The sequence below is a fragment of the Thamnophis sirtalis genome, unplaced genomic scaffold (assembly GCF_051295495.1).
Source record: "Thamnophis sirtalis isolate CommonGarterSnake01/CBP01778 unplaced genomic scaffold, rThaSir2_p1.2 scaffold_2, whole genome shotgun sequence".
Lineage (NCBI taxonomy): Eukaryota > Metazoa > Chordata > Lepidosauria > Squamata > Natricidae > Thamnophis > Thamnophis sirtalis.
In genome coordinates, this window is record NW_028261382.1 from 140,131,386 (window position 1) to 140,154,980 (window position 23,595).

The 23,595-nt window shown below is 43.4% G+C and overlaps 1 protein-coding gene across 1 annotated transcript in view; it reads right to left on the reverse strand.

Annotated features, from left to right (window-relative positions):
* RP1 (RP1 axonemal microtubule associated) overlaps nucleotides 1-23,595 on the reverse strand; it is a 211,981-nt gene that overhangs the window by 104,495 nt on the left and 83,891 nt on the right. The window contains exons 27-31 of the mRNA XM_087707060.1: nucleotides 8,609-8,763; nucleotides 6,968-7,046; nucleotides 4,843-4,930; nucleotides 3,552-3,607; nucleotides 3,403-3,435 (exon numbers count right to left, since the gene is read on the reverse strand). Of these exons, the coding sequence (XP_087563186.1) occupies nucleotides 3,403-3,435; nucleotides 3,552-3,607; nucleotides 4,843-4,930; nucleotides 6,968-7,046; nucleotides 8,609-8,763 (411 nt within the window). The remainder of the gene's footprint in view (nucleotides 1-3,402; nucleotides 3,436-3,551; nucleotides 3,608-4,842; nucleotides 4,931-6,967; nucleotides 7,047-8,608; nucleotides 8,764-23,595) is intronic.

A 23,595-nucleotide genomic window follows, 5' to 3' on the forward strand; every position in this document is an offset into this window, starting at 1 on the left:
TTAGTGAAATACTTAAAGTGCACTTTCTTAACATGCCCCTTCTGTGACTCATAATCCATGAGTCTGCATCTCAATATTCAGATAACTTTTCATTAAAATATAATTTGCTTTTTAATATATCTAGTTAACATGGTAATGATATTTTAGTTCAAGCAGCAAAATTAAGAGCACAAGAAGACAGCTATCAATTTGACTGGCACCATATCTGTACATAACATTGCAGTTTTGGCCTCGGTTCTAAATGTTTAAGCCAATTAACTCTAGAGAAGGCCAAATCAATATTGAAGGAGAGAATTAGGAACACTGATTATCAAAATGATATCGCCACTGGAGTGGTGGGTTTCAAAATTTTTTTGAATCTACTCTGTGGGTGTGGCCTCCTTTGTGGGAGTGGCTTGCCAGCCATGTGACCTGGTGGGAGTGGCTTGCCGGCCATGTGTTTTTCTTTCTTTCTTTCTTTCTTTCTTTCTTTCTTTCTTTCTTTCTTTCTTTCTTTCTTTCTCTCTCTCTCTCTCTCTCTCTCTCTCTCTCCTTCCTTTTGTTTCTCTGTCCCCTTTTCCTTTTTTTCTTTCATCTCTCTTTCACTTTTTCTTTCTTTTTTCTTTTTTTCTTTCTTCCTTTCTTTCTCTTTCTCTCTCTGTGTGAGTCTGTCTATCTCTCTCTCTCTGTGTGTGTGTGTGTGTGTGTGTGTGTGTGCGTGTGTGTGGTGGGTTTCAAAATTTTTTGGAACCTCTTCTGTAGGTGTGGCCTGCTTTCTGGTGGAATCTCTTCTAACCGGTTTGGTAGATTTGACGAACCGGTTCTACCGAACTGGTGCGAACTGGTAGGAACCCACCTCTGCGCCACTGCCCCGAATGCCAAATGTTGGTAGTCAAAAACCCTCTACTGAGGAGCAGCTATATACCATATTTTTCGGAGTATCAGATGCTCCAGAGTATAAGATGCACATTAGTTTTTGGGAAGGTAAATAAGAAAAAAAAATCCTGCCTCTGTCTACCAGCATCCATTGGTATTCATCTGGCTAGTGTCCTTAGCAAACAGCCTCGTCAGCTTCAACACATTGCAGCCTGATTCGGCACAAGTAGCTGATAGGCAGGTGGATTAGCCTCGCAGAATAACCCCAATCAGCTGTTCCCAGAGGTGAATGTTAACAACCAGTTTGTTGGTTGTGAGCTCCTCTTTGGAGCTGAAACGCAGCTTCAAACATGCTGCTGATCTACTCATGCAGCTCCTGTGACTACAGCAGGCATGGTGTGGAACCCGTCTGACCAGGCAGCAGCTGTTCCAGGCTGGCCTCTGTGCATTGGGTTTTTTTGGGTTCCAAGTAGTGGGGATCAGTGGCAATCCCCACTAGAATCACCCAAAAACGAGATGCGCAGAGGCCAAAAACAGGATTTGCAGAAGCCAAAAACGCGAGGCATAGAGGCAGTGATGGTCTGTCGAAATCCCTACAGTCTAGAATAGGTGTAAAAAGTGATGCAGGGAGGCCGATAATGGCCAAAGGGTGAGGACTGGTGGGTGGGTGTGGCTACATTCAGTGTATAAGATGCACCCAACTTTTCACCCTCTTTTGAGGGAGGGGTGCGTTCTATACTCCTAAAAATATGGGTAATCTAAACTTAAGCAAATATAGAAGCCCTTGAGGCCTTGACACCCTGCTATAAATTCTACTGGTTCCCTTTGTGGAAAGGGAGTTCTAAACTGCCAGCATGACTTTGAAGGGCTGGCTTGCCTTCCGCGTGGGCCGATGTGGAAGGCAAGCCAGCCCTTCAAAGTCATGCCGGCACTTTAGCGTGCCCCTCGGCTGCCATTCAGCGAAACATGTTTCGCTGAATGGCGGCTGAGTTCTAAACTGCCGGCATGACTTTGAAGGGCTGGCTTGCCTTCTGTGTGGGTCAACCCTGCCGGCAGGCAGGGCTGGAGCGAGCGAGTGAGCATGCTCCGTCCTGATGGGTGATGAGCGGAGCACTTTTCCAGCGCTCCTGTGCCTGGAGAGCTCTGTCTGCATATGAACTGGGATCCGCTGCTTGCGCTCCCTTGCTCCGCCCTGCCACCTGCCTTCCCTATCTAGGGGCTCCTCCAGCAGAAGTAGCAGAGTCGCGTCGAGCACTGCTCTGCCTTCCTCCGCGCTCTTCCCGCCTGGACGCCCAAAGCCTCCCAGCCTGCCTGGCCTGGGGCGAGTCAGCTGCAGAGCATCGGGCGGTGATCCCACCACCATCCGCCCGCTCACTCACCCCGCCCATCACTTACTCTGAGTTTGGAGAAGGAGCGGCGGCCCCAGGTGGCTCTTTTCGCCGAGGCTTTCCCACGGCTTGTCCAGAAGTGGGGCTGGAAAGGCAAGCTCGTTCCCCCGTCCTTCCGCCCGCTCACTCACTACGCTCCCCCGCCCATGTGAGGGGCAGCAGATGGGCGGGAGAGTGAGTCGAAGAAGGCGCCAAAATTAAGCGGGATCTTTTGGGAAAGGCCTGGGACACGGGAAAAATTATAAGAAGGCGTGCCTGTCCCGCCAAATGTGGGACGTCTGGTCACCCTAGGTGAAACTCACTTAACAATGCTCTTGCTTAGCAACCAAAATGTTGGCTCAGAAAATCTGGCATTTGAAGCATGCAACTCTTAAAGCTGTCAAGTTACGAGACCCTTGCACCCCTAATCCTTTAGAAAAAAACCCCAGGGATGTTCAAACTTGACAGCTTTAAGACTTGTCGACTTCAACTCCCAGAATTCCTCCTCCTGTCATGTTGGCTCAGGAACTCTGGTAATGAAGTGTGCAAGTCTTAAAGCTGTCAAGTTACAAGACCCTTGCATCCCTAACCCTTTAGAAAAAATCCCCCCAGGGATGTTCAAACATGACAGCTTTAAGACTTTAAGGTTTAGATAGGACTCTTAGAGGTGGGCGGGGAGATTGGTGAGCCAGCCAATCAGTGAGCAGCGGGCAGGGCAAGCATGGTGTGGACGGGTGGGGGAGGGAGCTGGAACCAGTTCTAAACAGCATGGTAGATTTGTGGAACTCTTCTATAGAAGAGGTTAGAACTGGCAGGAACCCACCCCTGGTAGAAACCTATGCTCATGTCCTCATGCGGTATCTTTTTTTTATGATGGGTGCTCTGATCTCCCCAATTATTTCCAACTATGATTTTATATTTATTACTTTTTAAAAGTATGCTAACCCCAAATTCACATATCAAATGGCCAAATATATTCACCAGGTTATAGAACAGCATGAAGCTTTTAGTTCGATATGTCATTTTATGGTCCTATTAGTTGTTTCCCTTTCCCAATAATGAATTGATGTGTCAAACTATTTCTCTTTTTTACTGTAAAGGCTGGTTAAAGATGGTAAGAAGGATATCTAATTTAATTTGATTTGAGCAGCAGAAGAAGAGAACATAATATACAACTTACCTCTAAGATATGCTATTGATGCATTGCTATTTTCTGAAACAAAAAAAAACAGCATTATCATTTACCAGAAATTGCTATATCTTATATTTAATTAGTAATTTGGTACTTTGGATATAGTTATGTACAAGGGATTTTATTTCAGTACTTACTTCTGGCAATTAGCTCTCTTTCAGTCTTCCCATCTTCTTGGTACTCATCTAACCATCTTCCATAGGGAAAAAAGACAGTAATTATAGTAAAATAAATCTTAGTAAATGTGCTATATAAATCTATATTTATCCCTGTTAACAAACTTTCAAATTATCAATTGCTAAATCTTATTTTACAAAGTAGACACAAAAAAGTTTGTTTTATTTCAGGGGTGAAGAGTTTGTGGCCCTCCAAACATTTAATTAATGACAACTCTCAATATTCCCCATTGTTTGCCATGGAGACCACTGCTGCTAGGAATTACAGTCCAGGTATATGTGTTGGGATTTTAGGGAAAGTTTTCCTTTCCTGCTCTGTGTAATATGGAGGAATTCTATGACTTATGAAAAGGTTTATTTTTGTATTCATTTTATTCATATCCCTCATTTCTGCTCAAATATAGCTAAAAATTTATATAAAATCCATCAAATTAAAATTAGTAGTTACCTAAATTAAAATTTAAAAAGCTTAGTGAAAAAAATATGCATTTGTACTCATTTTCTCAATGACAAGAATGCTCCTTTGGGATTGGCCGACTCTCTTTTGCTGAAAGTGTTTCAACCAGTGGTGGGATTCAGCCAGTTCACACCACTTCGGGAGAACCAGTTGTTAACTTTTTGAGCAGTTTGGCAAACTGGTTATTTGAAGAAATCATTAGGACAGAAAACCAGTTGTTAAATTATTTGAATCCCACCACTGGTTTCAACCAAAGCTGACTGATCATTTGTTGGGGATTCTGTAGTGAAGGATGCCTGCATTGACCTGGAGATTGGACTTAGTGGCCTCTATAAGGTCTTTCTATGACACTATGATATCAACTCAGTTTGAATAGGCTTATATCAGATTGGTTATATTGATTGGTCCCATCACATGAACATAAAACATGATCAAAATGAAGTGTATTGGTTAAAACATTGGACTGGATATCCCAGGATAAATCTTTAGTCTATCTTCACCCTTGGGAGCTTGCTAAAAGCTACAGCAGAAAAAAAGGAGGAGGAGGGAAAGCTATGTATGCTACACTGAGTCTAGTAATGAAAAATGGAATATACATCTAATAAATAAATACAACATGTTATAGAAACACATTGCAGGAAAAGACAAATCATGTCAGATAACAGAGATGCTATTGGTAAGGGAACTTTGTGTGTCAGTACTAAATGTGAATTGAAGAACACCTAAACAACCTTCTCAAAACTCCAGGGCTTTTAAAGACATAATTTAAAATATTGGCATTCCTCAGTTGCATACCTGTTACAAAGAAATTCAATTACTTCTTCTTTACTCACTGCTTTCTCCTGAAATCTGATAACAATCTTTTGGAGGAACCATCCGCTACCTGAAATTCAATGATAACAAGTGTACAGTAGGTTGGATTGAAGAGCCACTTCTATCTTGACTGTCTTATTTAATTTATAAGTGACAACATAGGTATTCCATATAATTCTTGAAGTATAAAATACAATACACATTTTATGGGATAAATATGTTTGCGTCTTAATGCCTATAAATATATACTTGCAATTCAGCCTTCTATAGTTTTGATATTTTACAGATGTGTTAAATTATATCTCCAGTTAGATTTAAACAGCAAGGCTGTTATGAGCAGTGGTATTTATATTTTGGTACCTGGGGGTAGCAAATTGCAATATTTCAAGAGCCTGGCTAATGCAGCTTCTCCAATTTCAAGCTGTCCAGATGTTCTGAAATTATAAATCCCAGAACATCTGGAATTACCAGGTTTAGTAAGACTGATGTTGTTTGTATATGCTAGGAGCAAGTAGCAATAATGAATTAGAGGATTTCACAAGCTCATTACTAATCAGGGGAGAGGGGAAAGCAGAAATAGAGTCATCACAGTGCTTAATGTGACATATGAAAGAGAAGCAGTATATTTGCCTCCACATATTATATGAACCAAAAATTAGGAAAATTTCAATAAGGATATAAAATTAGATTAAATGAAAGCTGATGAACAGACTTTCCACTATTAATATTCTCCCATAAATATAGTATCCTTATAAAATATGTTATTATGCAGAAAACATATAAGCTCTATGTTCCTGCAAGAATATACCATATTTTTCGGAGTATAAGACACAGCGGAGAATAAAATGCACCAAGATTTTGAAGAGGCAAATTTTTTTTAAAAGTTTTAGCACACTTTAGACCTCCCCAAAATGGCCTGTTTTTCATGAAAACGGAGCCCTTTTTTTTCCAAAAAAAGGGCATGAATAGCCTTTAGGAGACTTGTAGAGTGCTTTGTGGGGGGCAAAAACAAGCACAAAAGGGCCCATTTTTGGGGGAAAAAGGGCATGCATAGCCTTTAGGAGGCTTATACAGTGCTCCTGAGGCAGAGGTGGGTTCCTACCAGTTCGCACCTATTCGGTAGAACCGGTTCGTCAAATCTACTGAACTGGTTAGAAGAGGTTCCACCAGTGGACTCGGAAAGCAGGCCATACCTACAGAAGAGGTTCCAAAATTTTTTGAAACCCACCACTGGTGGGTGTGTAATGTCCCGCAGTTATCTATGCATTAATAATGATCTAGTAATATTTCCTTATACATTTTAGGGACCTTTCCTTACATAATGGGTGTTTTCTTTCATACCTTTGGATTTCTAATTTCTGTTTCCATTAGTTGGCAATTGCTAAAACCAATCCCACATGAAAAAGTATTCAAAGCCTTCTTGATTTTAATTGTCAATTTATTTATTCCTGCACATTGTAATATTTATTCATTTACATATCTTTGTTTTTCCACTGTTGTGCAAACACAATTCCAGCAGCTGCTAACATGTGTAAAATTAAATATATATTATACTCCCTTTCAAATAGCCAACAAAATATTTCTGGTTTTAATTTCATATCTTGCTTTACAATTGCTTCTAACCACTAACTTCTGAATAGCTACTTGGACCGACATAAGTACTAATTCATAATTTCATATCCAGTCACATGGGCGGCAAACCACTTCCATCCGGTCACATGGATGGCAAGCCACTCCCACAAAGGAGGCCACACCCACAGAGAGGTTCCAACAATTTTTGAAACCCACCACTGTCCTGAGGGCTGGGGAGCAAAATTGAACAAAAAACGGCTCATTTTTCACTCATTTCTGTTCTCCTCAGATCCCAGGAGCACTCTGGAAGCTTCCTAAAGGCTATGAACGGCCATTTTGGTGAAGGGATGGGGTTTCAGGAGACAAAAAATGCTGTATTCAGTGTATAAGACGCACCCAGATTTTCAGCCTCTCTTTTGAGGGGAAAAAGGTGTGTCCTGCTTGCCTGATCTTCAAAGGTGGGATGAGACATAAAAACAACATTCACTTTAAAAGAGATCCTGAAATGTATCCATCAATGGAAGAAAAGCTCTACCTGGACCAATTCCATCATGGCCAATGACAATTTTATGCAGAACTCCAAGTGATACAGCTGTCACAGAGAAGACATCGGTCTATAAACAACAAAAAGTGGGGGAAAGCAGTACAATCCAAACAGTGAATGGCAGACCTTGAAATGATTGATTAGATGTAAAGCATACATTATTATTTGTTATATTATGCATACTCATTGTGCAAATGTATTGTTAGAAATTGCTAAAGTATGTATACATTACTTAACAACTACCATCTCAAGAATTTTTAAATAGGTTTTTCATAATAGCTTTTCGATAGTTTAATAGCTATTCCATGCCATTTTGTTCTTGACATTCATTTTCCAGGCAGGCACTTTTCCCCTCTGTTTTATTACAAAACAAACAAGCACTTTTCATATCAGAATATTCTATTGCGTCTTCTTTGCTATATGCTTTATATCAAACTAGGAGTTAAATGCTACCTACTTACCTTTGAACAAAAGAGGAAACTTAGTATTATGGCATTGCTACTAGCAACAAAGGTTAAACCAAGAATCTAGAAGAATTTACTGTCTCTTCTACTCAAATATTTAAATCTTTCAGTAGCTGGACTTAAGGAATAAGTTTTGGAAACTTTTTTTAAAAAGTAAATTATTAAGCCTATCTAACAACTCAGATTAAAAATGGAGAGCAACATGGTACTACTTTGTGATGATAATAGTCAGGAGGTACTTTGACAGTTTCACAAAAACCTTCTCAATCTGAAGGTTACACAGCATGTTTGCTGTATAATTGGAGATTTCAGACAAAAATTCTAACATGCCTCAATCACAGCCCCTTTTTTATTTAGCCACATACATATGCTCTCCCTTCAATAATAATAGCAGCAGCAGCAGCAACAACAACAACAACAACAACAACAACTGATCAAGGCAGCTGACAGTAAGAATACCTACAATATGAAATAACCAAACCATATCACCTCATTAAAAGACATGAAATAAAATAAGAAGAGATTTATTTTTTAACAAATGGCAGACAATAAAAAAGATAATTAAATTTAGAACACAGCATAAGCGAAAAACATTTTCATTCTGTCCCTTCATTTCTGACCTCTTTGCCCTGCTTGAATTCAAGAAACAAACTTGTAGATGCCACCTCCACCTCAAAATTTTATTTAAAAAAGTCTTGCTTCAGTTTTCAGGCATACTCAACATTGACATTCTTTCCATGCACAGAGTTCTCAGTTTGCTGACCAACATTTCCTCTAGCTAGCCAGTGTTTTGCCCTCTGCCCTCATTCTTACATCATTGTGTCTGTTTCATAAGCAAGGGAAAAAGGTGGGAAATGCAAACTGTGCTAGGAAGGAGAACAATCAAGCAACTTCTCTATTTAAAATCACAAATTCTCCTTGTTTTTTAAAAAAATAAATGCATAGATGTATATATAATCCTTATGCACAGGTTAAAATGATGGAGTCTGTGTATGTCGATACATCCTCCTACACAATGCAGAAAATCTGTCTTGAGTGTCGTGCTTGGTTTTAGCCAACGTACGCTTTTCAAGCTTTATAACTCAAATTAAAATTACCTAAATCATTAATTCAATTGTGTTGTCAATTACTTATTGAGTCTAATCAGGTTTTGTATATTTTTCTTTACCTGGCCACACTGAAATGTGACTTTATTAGTGCTTGACTTCTGAAGCTTCCGTTTTCCAGAATCTCCTTGATTTCCATAGATAGTGATGTACACATTCGAATTAGTTTCGGCACCTGGCTGTGTCCCTGTGTACACGTTGATTTCATAGACTACCACTGAAATGAAGACAAAATGTATTGTCTGTGTGTATTTGCATGCTGTTTATTGCTCAGCAGGTATTCATAATAACTTGAGTATTATGACAAGAGAAACTTACTTAATATTGAATATATAATTGTTTTTAATTGTTATAACAATTGTTTAATTGTTATAATTGTTTTCTGCCTAGCTCTAAAGATGACCAATTAATTGGTAGCTTGCAATGCTTAACTTCACAATAAAAAGCATCAGGTGATCAAGTGATTTGAGCAGGCAAAACCATGTAAAAACCAGGAAAATTGAGGAAAAAAGGGAAAATCCATGGACTAAACTGGAACTTATTGATCACAAAACATCAGTGAGGCAGAGAGAAAGGCAAGCAGTAATGAATTGGCTGGAACTGCAAGCACATTAGTGTCCATGGGTTTCATATTGGTGACCCAGTTTTCACAAATACTTCTGCTGCTTATGGTGATTCAGAGTTAGTTCAAAACTATATGTGTATATATACATATATACACCATTGAATAAGGTGTTGGTTGTATTTGGCAACTTTAACAAATATATTCAGTAATAATTCAGAGAGATAGTTATAGAATTGTGAGTCTTTTAAAACATCAAAATATATTCGTTAAAGTTCCCAAGTACTACAACATTCTAATTAATGCGTAATTTTAAGCATCATTTTTTAGAAGGAAGTAATTCTGAAAACAGCCGGCTGCTATCCAGTAAAGCTTATTTCACAAAGGCCCAGCCCTAGGATGCAGACAAGCATTTATAAACTAATTTGGGGAAACATGCAAAATTTTAAATCTTTTACTGTCTGTTCTGTACATGCTGACAGGATTCAGTAAACAACAGCTGTCAAGTGAAGTTGATAATAAAATACATGATTCATTAACAAACAATACTCGGTAATAGAAATTGCCTTTGAAAGGTTAGGCAAAAATGAGAAGGAAGAAAACTCTCTCCCCCCCGCCCCAGTTGATGAGCACATACATTGGGGAATGAGTGTGAGAAAATCTTGATCACTGGGCTTATTGGTCTGAAAAATGTAAGTATAGTTTTAGTACAGTGACAAGTTTATCCTGAGGTCAATTTCTGATTATATTATATTGAGTATACATTTAATATTAAGACTAATAGATGTCTGATTACATATGTTAATATAACAAATGAATTCTTACAGTGATGTGCAGTCAGGGGAGGCAGGGGAGGCAGGGCCTCACCACTGTCATGATGAAAAGAAAAACAAAATTAAAAGGAAGGTAGTTGCTGCCAGAGTCACAGAGGATGACTCTAGTTAGTGCTTAACTGCAGGGGGAGGCGAGAGAACAACGGGCCTCCTTTACTTTAGCTTTATGATTACTTGAGCAGAGTTAAGCAAGGGTTAAAAGGCGAAAAATTCCTTATGCAAAGGAGGCACGTGGCTCTCTCGCCTCCTCCTACAGGGGGCACTTTGTTTTTAAAAAAAGTTAAGCAGAGTCATCCACGTGGTGACTCTAGCAGCAACTATCCTAGCCTGGCTAGAGCAGCTCTTGCCTTTTTCTTTTTACATTTTCATCATGGCGGACAAGAGGAGAGTTGAAATCCTCTGACACAGCTGGAAAAGGTATGTGGGTTGGAGGGAGAAGGCAGGGAGGACCAGGGGGGAGGAATTCAAAATTATTTGTAAGTAATTGTAATTTGTTTTATTATAAGTAATTTGTGTGTGTGTGTGTGTGTGTGTGTGTGTGTGTTTGTGTGTGTGTGTGTGTGTGTGTTTTACCAGCCTCTGCTGGCACGCGAGCTGGCACTTTTTTATTTTTTAAAGCCATGCCGCCGTGCCTCTCCATAGAGAGGGACACGCCGGCTTCCAGCCATACAGTAGGTCCCGTTGTAAGGCCGGGGTGGCGGCATGCACTTTAAAGTGCCAGCAAGCCTCCCGGCCATAAAGCAGGACATGTTTCACTCTATGGCGGGGCAAGGTGGCATGCACTTTAAAGTGCCGGCGTGCCTTCTGGCCATTCAGCAGGTCCTGCTGTATGGCCAGGGCGGCGGCATGCACTTTAAACTGCCAGTTTCACTCTATGGTGGGGCGCAGCGGCATGCACCTTAAAGTGCCAGCGTGCCTTCAGGCCATAAAGTAGATATCTCTGTATGGCCATGGCGGCGGCATGTACTTTCAAATGCCACATGCCGGGCTGGGCGAGTCCCGGAAGACAGGCAGGAGATGGTGCAGGTGTCCGGAGCCCCTTCTGTCACTGTCCCTGAGGAGCCACCACCGCTGCCTCACTCGTCCTCATCTTCACCGCACGTCACTGAATTCTTAACACAAAGTCTAGTTATCCGGAATTGAGATTTCTATAATTCTGTGCTTGATCATTCATTTTGGTGCATTCTCCATTTCCCTCTTGAATAAGAAAAATTTAGATGTAAATCTAAATAAAGAGTTGTCCCAACACATTAGTGCAGGCCTGTTGTGAAAGTTCCTGAACATAGGAAACAGCATAAATATGATAAACAATAATCTATTGAGATTATTCATGCATGAGCTCATATCAGTGTAAATATATGACCATGTAAGTCTTTTCAACTAAACATATATTGGTAACATACCAACAAATTGTCCGATATAATCCATAGCCTCGGTTGATAACCAGATCTTAATTTTCCCCCTTTTTGAAAACTTCAAGAATAAAATAGCTTAGTTTTAACAGCCATTCTTAAGCATATCACACTTTTATTGCATAACACATTTTAAAACAAGTGCAATAAAGGTTTGTTCTGTTACTTCAGATCTGTGAAATTGTTAAACTGCAGCAGCACAAATAACGAAATATATGAATTTCATCAGGGAAGCAGACAACAGGGAAGTAGGAGTCCACTTCACAAAATATCAGTCAAATCATCAAAAGTCAGGATTACAGGTCAAGATAAAATTATCTTCTTGATCATTTATGGGATAAGCAAAAATAAACAATCTCTCATGTACATACAGGTCTGTTTCTATCTGTAAAAACTGCAATTTAAAACCATGGCACTCTTCACTCGGCATATATTTTATTATTGTTTGAAACATTATGCTTTGTTGTTATTTTTTTCCTTTCTGTAAAATATGCTTTGTGTTATGCTCAGGGATAATTTAACATTATATCCCTAAATAATATTTCAGGTTTATGCAAGGCACTCTATGAACACTAACCATCAGTCAGAAAACATGATGATTTTTTTAAAATTTCACAATACACAGCCATAGTTTCAATTGAGAAAATGTGACAATTCTAGACCAGGCCAAATCCAAAAACTCCAGGGAATTTCTAGAAGTCTGGCACTCTGACAAATTAGCCATCAATGGATACATAGACATTAACAACATCTATAGACTATGCAAAAGAGATATTCAACCAACCCAAAGGGGAAACAAAAATACCCAAGCACCTCTCCACCAGCAATCAGCACCCAGATGTGCATAGATTAAGTCCAAGGTTAACATCAGGCCAACAATCAATCAATACCTCAATCAAGAAACTGCCAATAGCCATTCCAACCAAAGAATCTCTAAGACCAGCCCCTCCAACACTGACAGGGCAAGGCACCAGAATATAAACTGATAGCAAACCACACTTTTTACTAGCACTTAGTATAAGGTGACCAGACGTCCCGCTTTTGGCGGGACACCCCCGCTTTCCAATGCATTTTTCCGTGTCCCGCACGCTTTTTTAAAAAGCATGCTTTTTTTGGCGCTCGCAGCTTCCGCCCATCAGCTGCTAGCTTGCTGGGCTGGCTCATCGTTCTGTTCTCTATCCTACCAGATGAGCCAGCCCAGCAAGCTAGCAGCTGATGGGCGGGAGCGGCGAGCGCCAAAAAAAGCGTGCTTTTAGCCTTTTACCTCCTACAAATTTAAGCCAGCCCAGCCTGCCGCTCACTGATTGGATTGGCCTGGACTCCAGCCAATCAGTGAGCTGGCTGGGATGGGAAATTTTCAGCACGCCTGCGCGAGTCTCCATTTCCTTTCGTCAAAAGACGAAAGAGGTTGCAGCTGCGCTGACTGGTGAGTAATCTAATTCTAATCGAATTTTCCGCTCGCCGCGGCAGGAGGAGAGGGTGGGGGCAGCTGCAGCCGCCCGCAGAGAAGTTCCTCTCGCTTCTGGGGCTCCCGTCGCCCGGCAGAAGCCCCTGAAGCACGTGGAAGTTCTCTGCGGGCGGCTGCAGCTGCCCCCACCTCTCCTCCTGCCTCTTCGTGAATGGGATCGCCGCCTCCGAGAGCGTGGGGGCAGCTGCAGCCGCCCGCAGAGCAGAAACCCCTGAAGCGAAGCACGTGGAAGTTCTCTGCGGGCGGCTGCAGCTGCCCCCACGCTCTCGGAGGCAGTGATCCCATTCACGAAGAGGCAGGAGGAGAGGTGGGGAACGCAGAGTCCGTTCGTGAATCAAAATGGATCGCCGTGGCAGGAGGAGAGGTTGGGGCTCTGCCAGCCGCCCGCAGACAACTTCCTCTCGCTTCCGGGGCTCCCGCCGTGCGGCAGAAGCCCCTGAACCGCTTGGAAGTTGTCTGCGGGCGGCTGGCAGCGCCCCAACCTCTCCTCCTGCCGGGGAGTCCGTTCGTGAATGAAAATGGATCCGTGCGGCAGGAGGAGAGGTTGGAGCGCTGCCAGCCACCCGCAGACAATTTCCTCTCACTTCCGGGGCTCCCGCTGCCCGGCAGAAGCCCCTGAAGCGCGTGGAAGTTGTCTGCGGGCAGCTGGCAGCGCCCCAACCTCTCCTCCTGCCGGGGAGTCCGTTCGTGAATCAAAATGGATCCGCGAGGCAGGAGGAGAGGTTGGAGCGCTGCCAGCTGCCCGCAGACAATTTCCTCTCGCTTCCGGGGCTCCCACTGCCCGGCAGAAGCCCCTGAACCGCTTGGAAGTTGTCTGCGGGCGGCTGGCAGCGCCCCAACCTCTCCTCCTGCCGGGGAGTCCGTTCGTGAATGAAAATGGATCCGTGAGGCAGGGGGAGAGGTTGGAGCGCTGCCAGCCGCCCGCAGACAATTTCCTCTCGCTTCCGGGGCTCCCGCTGCCCGGCAGAAGCCCCTGAACCGCTTGGAAGTTGTCTGCGGGCGGCTGGCAGCGCCCCAACCTCTCCTCCTGCCGGGGAGTCCGTTCGTGAATGAAAATGGATCCGTGAGGCAGGAGGAGAGGTTGGAGTGCTGCCAGCCGCCCGCAGACAATTTCCTCTCGCTTCTGGGGCTCCCGCTGCCCGGCAGAAGCTCCTGAACTGCTTGGAAGTTGTCTGCGGGCGGCTGGCAGCGCCCCAACCTCTCCTCCTGCCGGGGAGTCCGTTCATGAATCAAAATGGATCCGCGCGGCAGGAGGAGAGGTTGGAGCGCTGCCAGCCGCCCGCAGACAATTTCCTCTCGCTTCCGGGGCTCCCGCTGCCCGGCAGAAGCCCCTGAACCGCTTGGAAGTTGTCTGCGGGCGGCTGGCATCGCCCCAACCTCTCCTCCTGCCGGGGAGTCCGTTCGTGAATGAAAATGGATCCGTGCGGCAGGAGGAGAGGTTGGAGCGCTGCCAGCCGCCCGCAGACAATTTCCTCGCGCTTCCGGGGCTCCCGCTGCCCAGCAGAAGCCCCTGAACCGCTTGGAAGTTGTCTGCGGGCGGCTGGCAGCGTCCCAACCTCTCCTCCTGCCGGGGAGTCCGTTCGTGAATCAAAATGGATCCGCGCGGCAGGAGGAGAGGTTGGAGCACTGCCAGCCGCCCGCAGACAATTTCCTCTCGCTTCCGGGGCTCCCGCTGCCCGGCAGAAGCCCCTGAACCGCTTGGAAGTTGTCTGCGGGCAGATTCCAGCGCCCCCACCTCTCCTCCTGCCTCTTCGTGAATGGGATCGCCGCCTCCAAGAGAGTGGGGGCAGCGGAGAAAGGTAAAGTGGCAGCCGCATGATCCCTTCAGCAGCTGTGGCGGGAAACGTGCGTTTTGACAGGGCCGCCACTTTACCTTTCTCCTCCTCCCCCTCCCCTTCCGCCTTCAGCAAGAGAAACGGCAGCCGGGCTGGGGAACGGACACTTTGGCAGGGCTTCCGCCATGCCCCCAAGGACCGCTGACCTCGCGCCACCGTTTCTTCTTCTTCCCCGGCCTTCCCAGTTAGCTTGCTTGAAGCTCCGAGGAGGCGGGAGGAGGGTCGCAGGAGTGGAAGTGGGGGGAGGTCTCCCCGGCCGGGAAGAGCTGAGAGGCTGCCGGCCCCTTTCGCAGGAAAGTTAACTTTTCTTGGCGAAATCCTGCCCCCCCCCCACGTGGTTGAGTGGTCGGCTGTCCTCTTCCCGTAAGCCGCCCGGAGTTACCTGTGTGTGAGGTGGGCTGCCCTATGCATTTGCGTGTGTGCGCTGGAGAGAGAGTGAAAAAGAGAGGGAGAAATAATTATATTAATTAGATAGATCAGTCTTTCTCCACCTTGGAGACTTGAAAGTGTGTGGACTTCAACTCCCAGAAAGGGAGTTGGGAGAAAGGGAGAAAGGAGGAGAGAATGAAAGGAAGATGGAAAGAAGAAAGAGGTAAGGAGAGGAGGATGGAAAGGAGAGAAAGAGGGGGAGAGAGGGTAGAAAGGGGAAGAGGAAGAGCAGGAGTAGGAGAAAGGTAAGGGAAGAAGGAAGGGGAAGGAGAGGAGGAAGGAGGAAAGTAGAGAAGGGAGGGAGGGAGAAAGGAAAGGGAAAGGAAAGGAAAGGAGGATGGAAGGGAGAGAAAAGGAAGGAGAGAGGGTAGGAAGGGAAAGAGGAAGAGCAGGAGCAAAGGAGAGGTAAGGGAAGAAGGAAGGGGAAGGAGAGGAGGAAGGAAGAAAGTAGAGAAGGGAGAGAGGGTGAAAAGAAAGAGGTAAGGAGAGGAGGATGGAAAGGAGAGAAAGAGGAGGAGAGAGGGTAGGAAGGGGATGAGGAAGAGCAGGAGTAGGAGAAAGGTACAGGAAGAAGGAAGGGAAAGGAGAGCAGGAAGGAAGAAAGTAGAGAAGGGAGGAAGGGAGAAAAGAAAGGGAAAATAAGGTGGTGTTATAACAGGAGGAAGGGATGGTAAACGAAGCAACCCAAACTGTATATTATAACCTATTAAATGAAATAATAAATGTATAAGAATGATAAATGTTAAAACACTTGTAACCAAACGACATGCTATATGTGATGATGGGTTTTTTTCTTTTTGTTTTGTTTTGTTTTTATTGTTGTGGGTATGTGTCCTCTATGTAACAAAAAAAAAAGTTGATAGGCAAGAGGAAGGAGGAAGGAAGGAAAAAAGAAAAAGAGGGAGAGAGGAAAGAAGAAAAGATGGAACTAGAAAGGAAAGAAGGGAGGGAGGGAGGAAAGGGGAAGACAGGGAAAGAGCAGAAAGACAGAGAAGGTGAAGGTAGATAGGCAGAAGGAAGGAAGAAGGAAGAAATAGGAAAGGAGGGAAGGAGGAAGGAACAGAAGCGAAGAAATGGAAAGAGCAGAAAGAGAAGGTAGATAGGCAAAAGAAATGAAGCTGAAAGAATGGAAGGAGGAAGGAAGAGAAAAAAGGAGGAAGGGAGTGAGTGAGGAAAGAAGAGGATGGAAGGAGGGAGGAAGGAAGGAAGAGAGGGAAAGAGCAGAAGACAGATAAGGTGAAGGTAGATAAGCAAGAGGAATGAAGGAAGAAGTGAGGAGTCTCGAGGAGGGGGAAAACATTTAGTGACCAAAGTTACAATGGCATTGAAAAAAGTGACTGATGACCATTTTTCACACTTAGCGACCGTTGCGACCATTTTTCACACTTAGCGACAGTTGCAGCATCCTCATGGTCATGTGATCCAAATTTTGTTTGGCAACAGATTTGTATTTATGCTGGTTTCAGTGTCCTGGGGTGACCTTTTGACAAAAAAAAAATTTTTTAATCAAGCCCCCCCCCGCCCCCGGTCAAGGGCGTCCCTCTTTTCCAATCTGAAAATCTGGTCACCTTAGTATGGATAATGAAATGTCTGGAAGAAAAGGGGAAAAAAAGCACTCTGGGAAAGCACTCTGTCTCCAGTTAAGGCCACACAGAATTTAAAAAAGAAAGGCAGTACTTGCATGATTCAAACCATATGACTACTTTTTAGCCTGGAATATGAAACTCTGTGGTGGTTGTGTACTAATTCAGTGTGTTGTGCACACCATGAAAATTGGGATAACTACATAAAATGTGGCTTCGTTTATTGCATCTGTATCACACTGCAAACTTGAAGTGACTCTACTGCTTATCAGGAGAGTCACTTCAAGTTTGTTTGTTTGTGTGTTTGTGTGCATATGTGTGAGTGTGTACATGTGTTTATATGACTTTTTGACCTCTTTACTTGTAAACTTGATTGATAAATAAATACTAATACTGCTTATAAAAATGGGATTTTCATATTGGATTAAAAGTAGCAGAATAATTTGCATTACATATGCATGGAATTCAGTTCATATTTTCTGTTTAACATGTAGAGGTAAAAGGGCAGGACACAAATTCTAGGGGTTTAACTAAAATATAAATATTCTAAAAAAAAGTGTTTGTCTGTCTGTCTGTCTGTCTGTCTGTCTGTCTGTCTGTCTGTCTGTCTATCTATCTATCTATCTATCTATCTATCTTTCCTATTTCTTAACTTCCCATTTTTTGTTCAGAGAGGGGTTCTGAATGATGTACAATCTAATTAATATAACAAAGAAAATTATATTATATTAATTTAAGACTACAATTTTAAAAATTATAAAAACAACATTATAAAATTTCAAGGAGGTAAAAAAAATCCAAGATGGGCTTTTAGCAATAGTTAATACAGAGGGGGAGATTCTCATGGCCTCAGTTACCACACAATTGCATGGTTTTCTGTGCCCTTCATGCAAGGCTACACAGCCAAGTTTTGACTCTTTTGATAAAAGCCAGGAGCGTGGAGGCAATATGTTCTATAATGCAGGGGCAGTAACAGAAAATTTTCTTTCTAGATTGCAACCAGTAACATTTCTTTGATTGACAGGGTCCATATCAGGCAGGCCTTTTCTGCCTGAATAAGTGAGACAGGCTGATGTAACAGGGTGAAGCCAATTCCTTAGGTAACCTTGCCTTATACCATGAAGGGCTTTATAGGTGATAACCAACACCTTGAATTGGACCAGGAAGCAAACTGGCATTTAGTGTGGTTCACTGAGCAAAGGTGTTATATGTGTAAGGTGACCAGACATCCCGATTTTGGCGGGACAGTCATGATTTTGCACAATTTGTCCCGCATCCCAGGGTGTTCTTAAAAAGTCCCGATTTTTGTGACCGGACCCAGAAGTAAGCCTGCCCCGCCCCAGCCCTGTATACCCATCCCGGCCGGCAGGTATTTTGTCCGTTGCTCAGAAAAGCAACTCTGGGAAGGTCCTTTGCTAGCAGGCAGGTTCTAGGATGCCTGCTGCCACCAAAGGACCTTCCCAGAGTTGCTTTTCTGAGCAATGGGGAGACAGAAGGGGCACAATCTCCTTTCATTCTCCCTCTGCCTCATTCACTTGTTCGGGCAGCAGAGAACGAAAGAAAATCACATAGCCGAGGACAAAGGAGCCTGCAGCCTCCTTCATTCAAACTTTCAGGCAGCGGGGATGGGGGGGGCTTTCTCGCATGCCTTCTTTCTCTGAAGTCGTGCTGGATTCAGCAAACTGGGCGTGCCCTTGGGATTGTGCAACAGCCGAAGAACAGTAGGCGAGAATTTGGGTGCTGCACAAGGCCACGAGCACCCCCTACCCTCTTCTCTCTGATAGCCATCTGGTTAAAAAGGAGGAGGCAACTCCACTGGTCTGGAGTCCATCCGGGAAAATGAGGAATGCAAGGGGGATCCCTGTCCCCGCAGATGGGCTCCGGACAAGCAGAGCCTCCTCATCCTTTTTAACCAGGCGGCTATCAGAGAGAAGAGGGCAGCATGTGCCCGTGGGCTTATGCAGCAGCCGAAGATCACCTGGTTAAAAAGATTGCCTGGTTAAAAAGGAGGAAGAGGAGACTCCACTAGTCCGGAGTCCATCCGCAGGGGCAGGGATCCCCCTCGCGTTCCTCGTCTTCCTCGATGGGCTCTTCGGCCTCCTCCTCCTTTTTTAACCAGGCGGCTATCAGAGAGAGGAGGGCAGCGCAAAGGAGGAGCAGAACGGCCTTAATCATGTTGAGCTGCCCAGTCAAAAAACCTTTTCCTTCTGTAGAAAAAAAAGGGGGGAATTCCAGAGACCGACTAAAAGAGGGGATCCTCAGCCAGGGCACCCTTTGCTCCACTACAGCAACCTTTTCAAGCGGGATCAGACTAATTTAAAAGCCTTGCCTTCTACTTCGGCGGGGAAATTCCCTGCCGCCCAGGCTCCATCCCGCAGAAAAAAATCCCCTTCATCGAAGTTCGAGAGGCTGCCTCCACCTGCCAGAATCTCTGGAAAGAACTTTAGCAATAGCAATAGCAGTTAGACTTATATACTGCTTCATAGAGCTTTCAGCCCTCTCTAAGCGGTTTACAGAATCAGCATATTGCCCCCAACAACAATCCGGGTCCTCATTTTACCCACCTCGGAAGGATGGAAGTCAACCTTGAGCCGGTGAGATTTGAACAGCCGAATTGCAGAACTGCAGACAGCTGAAGTAGCCTGCAGTGCTGCATTTAACCACTGTGCCACCTCGACTCCTTTGCAACTTTGCAACTAGCTGAGGAGCGGCGAGCAGCAGGCTTGAGCATTTGCATGCATTCAGCCAAGGTCCTGCTGAGCCCCGCTACTTTGGACAACCCGATGGATTTTACGATGGATGTGCACCCCCGGGAGGTGTTGAAGAAGGACAGGCAGCTCAGCCTGATTCAAGATGACAGGTGCGACAGCAGCTTACAGACAGAGACAGACACACACACACACAGAGTGAGAAACACACACACACACACACACACAGAGGGAGGGAGGAGAGACAGAGAGAGAGACACAGAGAGACAGACAGAGAGAGAGAGAGAGAGACGGAGGGAGGGACATAGAGGCAAAGAGCCACACAGAGAGTGAGAGACAAACAGATACAGAGAGAGGGGGGGAGCTGAAGGAATGTTTATGCACAGAAGGGGGATTTAAAAAACTTCAGAGTGAATCCAGGAAGAGGGAAAAGATGGAGGACTGGCTTTTCACTCTGATTTCTGAGCCCCCAGCTGTTAGTGATGGAGGAGGAGGAAGAGGAAGGAAGGGGTTGCATTTTGTCAAGCTGGCAGCTCATTCTGTGGCGGTTTTAAAAAATCCTGTTTTTTTTAAGCACAAAAGGAAAAATGTGCAAAAAGTCACGGGGAGCCCCTGGGATTGTTCCTCGCAAAGCATCATGGTCGCAGAGAATGCAAATGAAGGTGCTTATCTCCCCGCCCGGCTCCATGTCCTTCTATTCAAATCGAAGTCACACTGAATCCCATTCAGAGGGCGGAGGGACGCTGTGCTTTTTTGTTTTGTTTTACCTATGTTCTCACAACCATGCAAAGGTGGGTTTTGTGCTACAAGGATCTTTCTTTCTTTCTTTCTTTCCCTGTCTGCGGTTCCGATTGCAGTCATCCTTTGCTTTGGATTAAAGCACCATTTATCATTCCTTGCAAAACTGGGGAAGCAGCAGGGCTACCTCCCTCCCCCATTTCCTTGCAGCACCCTCAGTTGCAAAATGTTCCCCTGATTTGGTTTATAGGTTTGCAGCAATGCGATCCAACAAATAGGAAAGTTTTAAAAAGATCTTCTGACTTTATTTGGTCTCTACTGCCCCCCCAACCCTGTTAGCTCTTGGGTTTTTTGTCCGCTCCCAAGGAGAGAATGGGAAGGAGAGGAAGGAAGGAGGGAGGGGGGAAGGAAAAGAAGAAGGGGGGAGAAGATGGAAGGAGAAAATATGGAAGGAAGGAGAAAGAATAGAAGGAAGAAGGAAGAAGGAGAAGGAGGAAGATGGAAGAAGAAAGGAAGGAAGAAAAAGAAGAAGGGAGAGAGAAAAGAAGGAAGGAGGTAGGAAGAGAAGGGGAAGAGAGGGAAAGACAAAGAGAATGAAGTTGATAGGCAAGAGGAAGGAGGAAGGAAGAAAGAAAGAAAAAGGGAGAGAGAGAGGAAAGAAGAAAAGATGGAACTAGAAAGGAAAGAAGGGAGGAAAGGGGAAGACGGGAAAGAACAGAAAGACAGAGAAGGTGAAGATAGATAGGCAGAAGGAAGGAGGAAGGAAGAAATAGGAAGGAGGGAAGGTGAAAGGATGGAAGGAGGAAGGAACAGAAGCGAAGGGGAAGAGAGAGATGGAAAGAGCAGAAAGACAGAGAAGGTAGATAGGCAAAAGAAAGGAAGCTGAAAGAATGGAAGGAGGAAGGAAGAGAAAAGGAGGAAGGGAGTGAGTGAGGAAAGAAGAGAGATGGAAGGAGAAAGGAAGGAAGAGAGGGAAAGAGCAGAAGATGGATAAAGTGAAGGTAGATAAGCAAGAGGAATGAAGGAAGGAAGAAGTGAGGTGTCGCGAGGAGGGGGGAAATGTTTAGTTACCAAAGTTACAATGGCATTGAAAAAAGTGACTGATGACCATTTTTCATACTTAGCAACCGTTGCAGCATCCTCATGGTCACGTGATCAAAATTTTGTTTGGCAACAGATTCGTATTTATGATGGTTTCAGTTTCCTGGGGTCATTATTCGCCTTTTCTGAGCTTTTGACAAAATATAAAATTTTTAATCAAGCCCCCCCCCCCTCCCTGGTCAATGGTGTCCCTCTTTACCAATCTGAAAATCTGGTCACCTTATATAGGTGCCCTTTTGGGGTACTAATATGACTCACATGGCCACATGACCAGCTGAAGCTTCCAGATACTTCTTAAGGATTGCCCCATATAGAGCACATTGCAATTATCCAGTCAGGAGACAAACAAGACATGAGTGATTAAATGGAAGATTTTGCTTTGCTGATGGGAGCAACTTTATTATGTCAGAATGTAATCTCCTCTAAACTAGCTGATTATAGAATTGGCCATAGATCTCTGGGTCTCTAGCTATCTTTCCCATGACTTTCACTGTGCTAGTCATAAAATTCAAAATCATTCCAAACTTTTATGTATCAGCAAGGGAAAACAAAGTACTGTCATTTGTATAGCAATAAAGCATTGTGATATGTAAGGTATTACAACCATCCTCCAGGGCCAGATTTTCTGCTTTTCTGCAGCAGTTTGAAGCCATTGAACCTTGAATTTGGTGGCATTAAATTAGCATCAAACTGCAGCATACAGGGAATTGTCATAGCTTCCATCAAATGAGAAACTCTGTAGGAAAATACAATTTACTAACTCAAACAAAAGTCTAAAGATATTTCTTATAGCAGATAGAAATCGGTTTGATCAATTCATTCACTCTCTATAGTGAGAGCCAGGATCAAGCAATACAAAAAAAGAACAGAAATTAAACAAGTTTAATTGATGAAATCAAGATTGTACTTCCCGTGGAGAAGGGGTAATGCTTTTTTTGGGTGAAATACATGAGATTTGAATATTTGTGGTGCTAAGAGATGGACTTTAATTAAGCTGTTATGTCACACAGGGACAGTACTGTTGTATTCCTGAGTCAAAACATTCAAGGAAGAACAGATAGTATTTATAGTTGGAGAAAGGCAAACTGAAAGCATGAAAGAAGTAGTGATAAGGGAAAGAACTTGTTCTCAGGCTCTGCTTTGCTGTCAGATATATATATTGCTTGCTCTTAGCATTTCCAGGGTTGAGAAGAACTTTCACATAGGTCCATTTTATTGTCTAATTTCTTTTGCATTGCTTGTAATTTTTAAAGACTTTTTATAACTTGAATCTTGTTAAATTGCCTCCCTTCTTAAGGGTATTAGATATATTCTGCCTGTTCAATTTAACTCAGTCTGGAAATATTCCTATACAAGCAGTGGTTGTATTATGATATTCCAAAGATGATTGTCAGGACTAATAATATTGGATTTGGGGGCAAATGGATATGGAAAAAAGGGGGGGGAAAATGAAAAAAGAGATGTGAAAGTAGTATGACCACTAGAAGAAATAGTATGAAAAAGTATTAGAAAACGTATGAAACCTTCCAATAAAATAAATGGAAAATACATATAAGGAAAGTGGATATAGGAGCTGCTTGAAACAGAATGCCACAGAAGTATGTGAAATTACCCTAATGGAAAATATTAAAATGTTACGATAAAGTGAAAGAGGAAAACAACAGAAAAAAAATGACTGATATCAAAATGATAAAAAGCAAAAGGCACGTAGAATGATAAGAAAGATTATTGTAAACAATATATCCAAATGGAGAAAGAACACTTGAATGTAGAGAAACTGCCATGAATGATAGGAAAAATGTTTTAAAATTGGATAAAATCAGGAACTTTCAACAAAATGAATTAAATATTAAAGTGATTGATTTATTTGGGATGAAACTAAAATAAGGAAATTCTGGTAGGAGGCTTTTGAAAATTATATAAGGAAGGTGCTAACATTTGAAGAGTATAATTGAACCAAATGCCCTGAGTAAAGCACAGTATACTTCTTAAATATTCCCTTGATTAATTGAGAAATAGGCATTTTCAATAGAAATTCTGTTTTTTGCAGAGGTGTCTGCAGAGAAAAGTAACAGCATGTTATTTATGACAGCATGATCAAAGACACAACTCTATTTTTAAATATGAATTCAAAGATAAAGTTGATTATGTGTTTGCAGCCTCTATGTTGACCTTATATTTGTCCTAAGGACATCCCTGTTCTCTTTTGGGCTTTTGCCCAAAAATGACAATGACCCTGTCTTTCACCATGTCCCACAAAATTAATAATAACTGATATGACCTTGTAGACAACTCCCACCCTGTCAAGGACCTTGGACTACTCATCTCTAATGATCTAAATACCAGAGCCCACTGTAACAACATTGCCAAAAAGGCATTA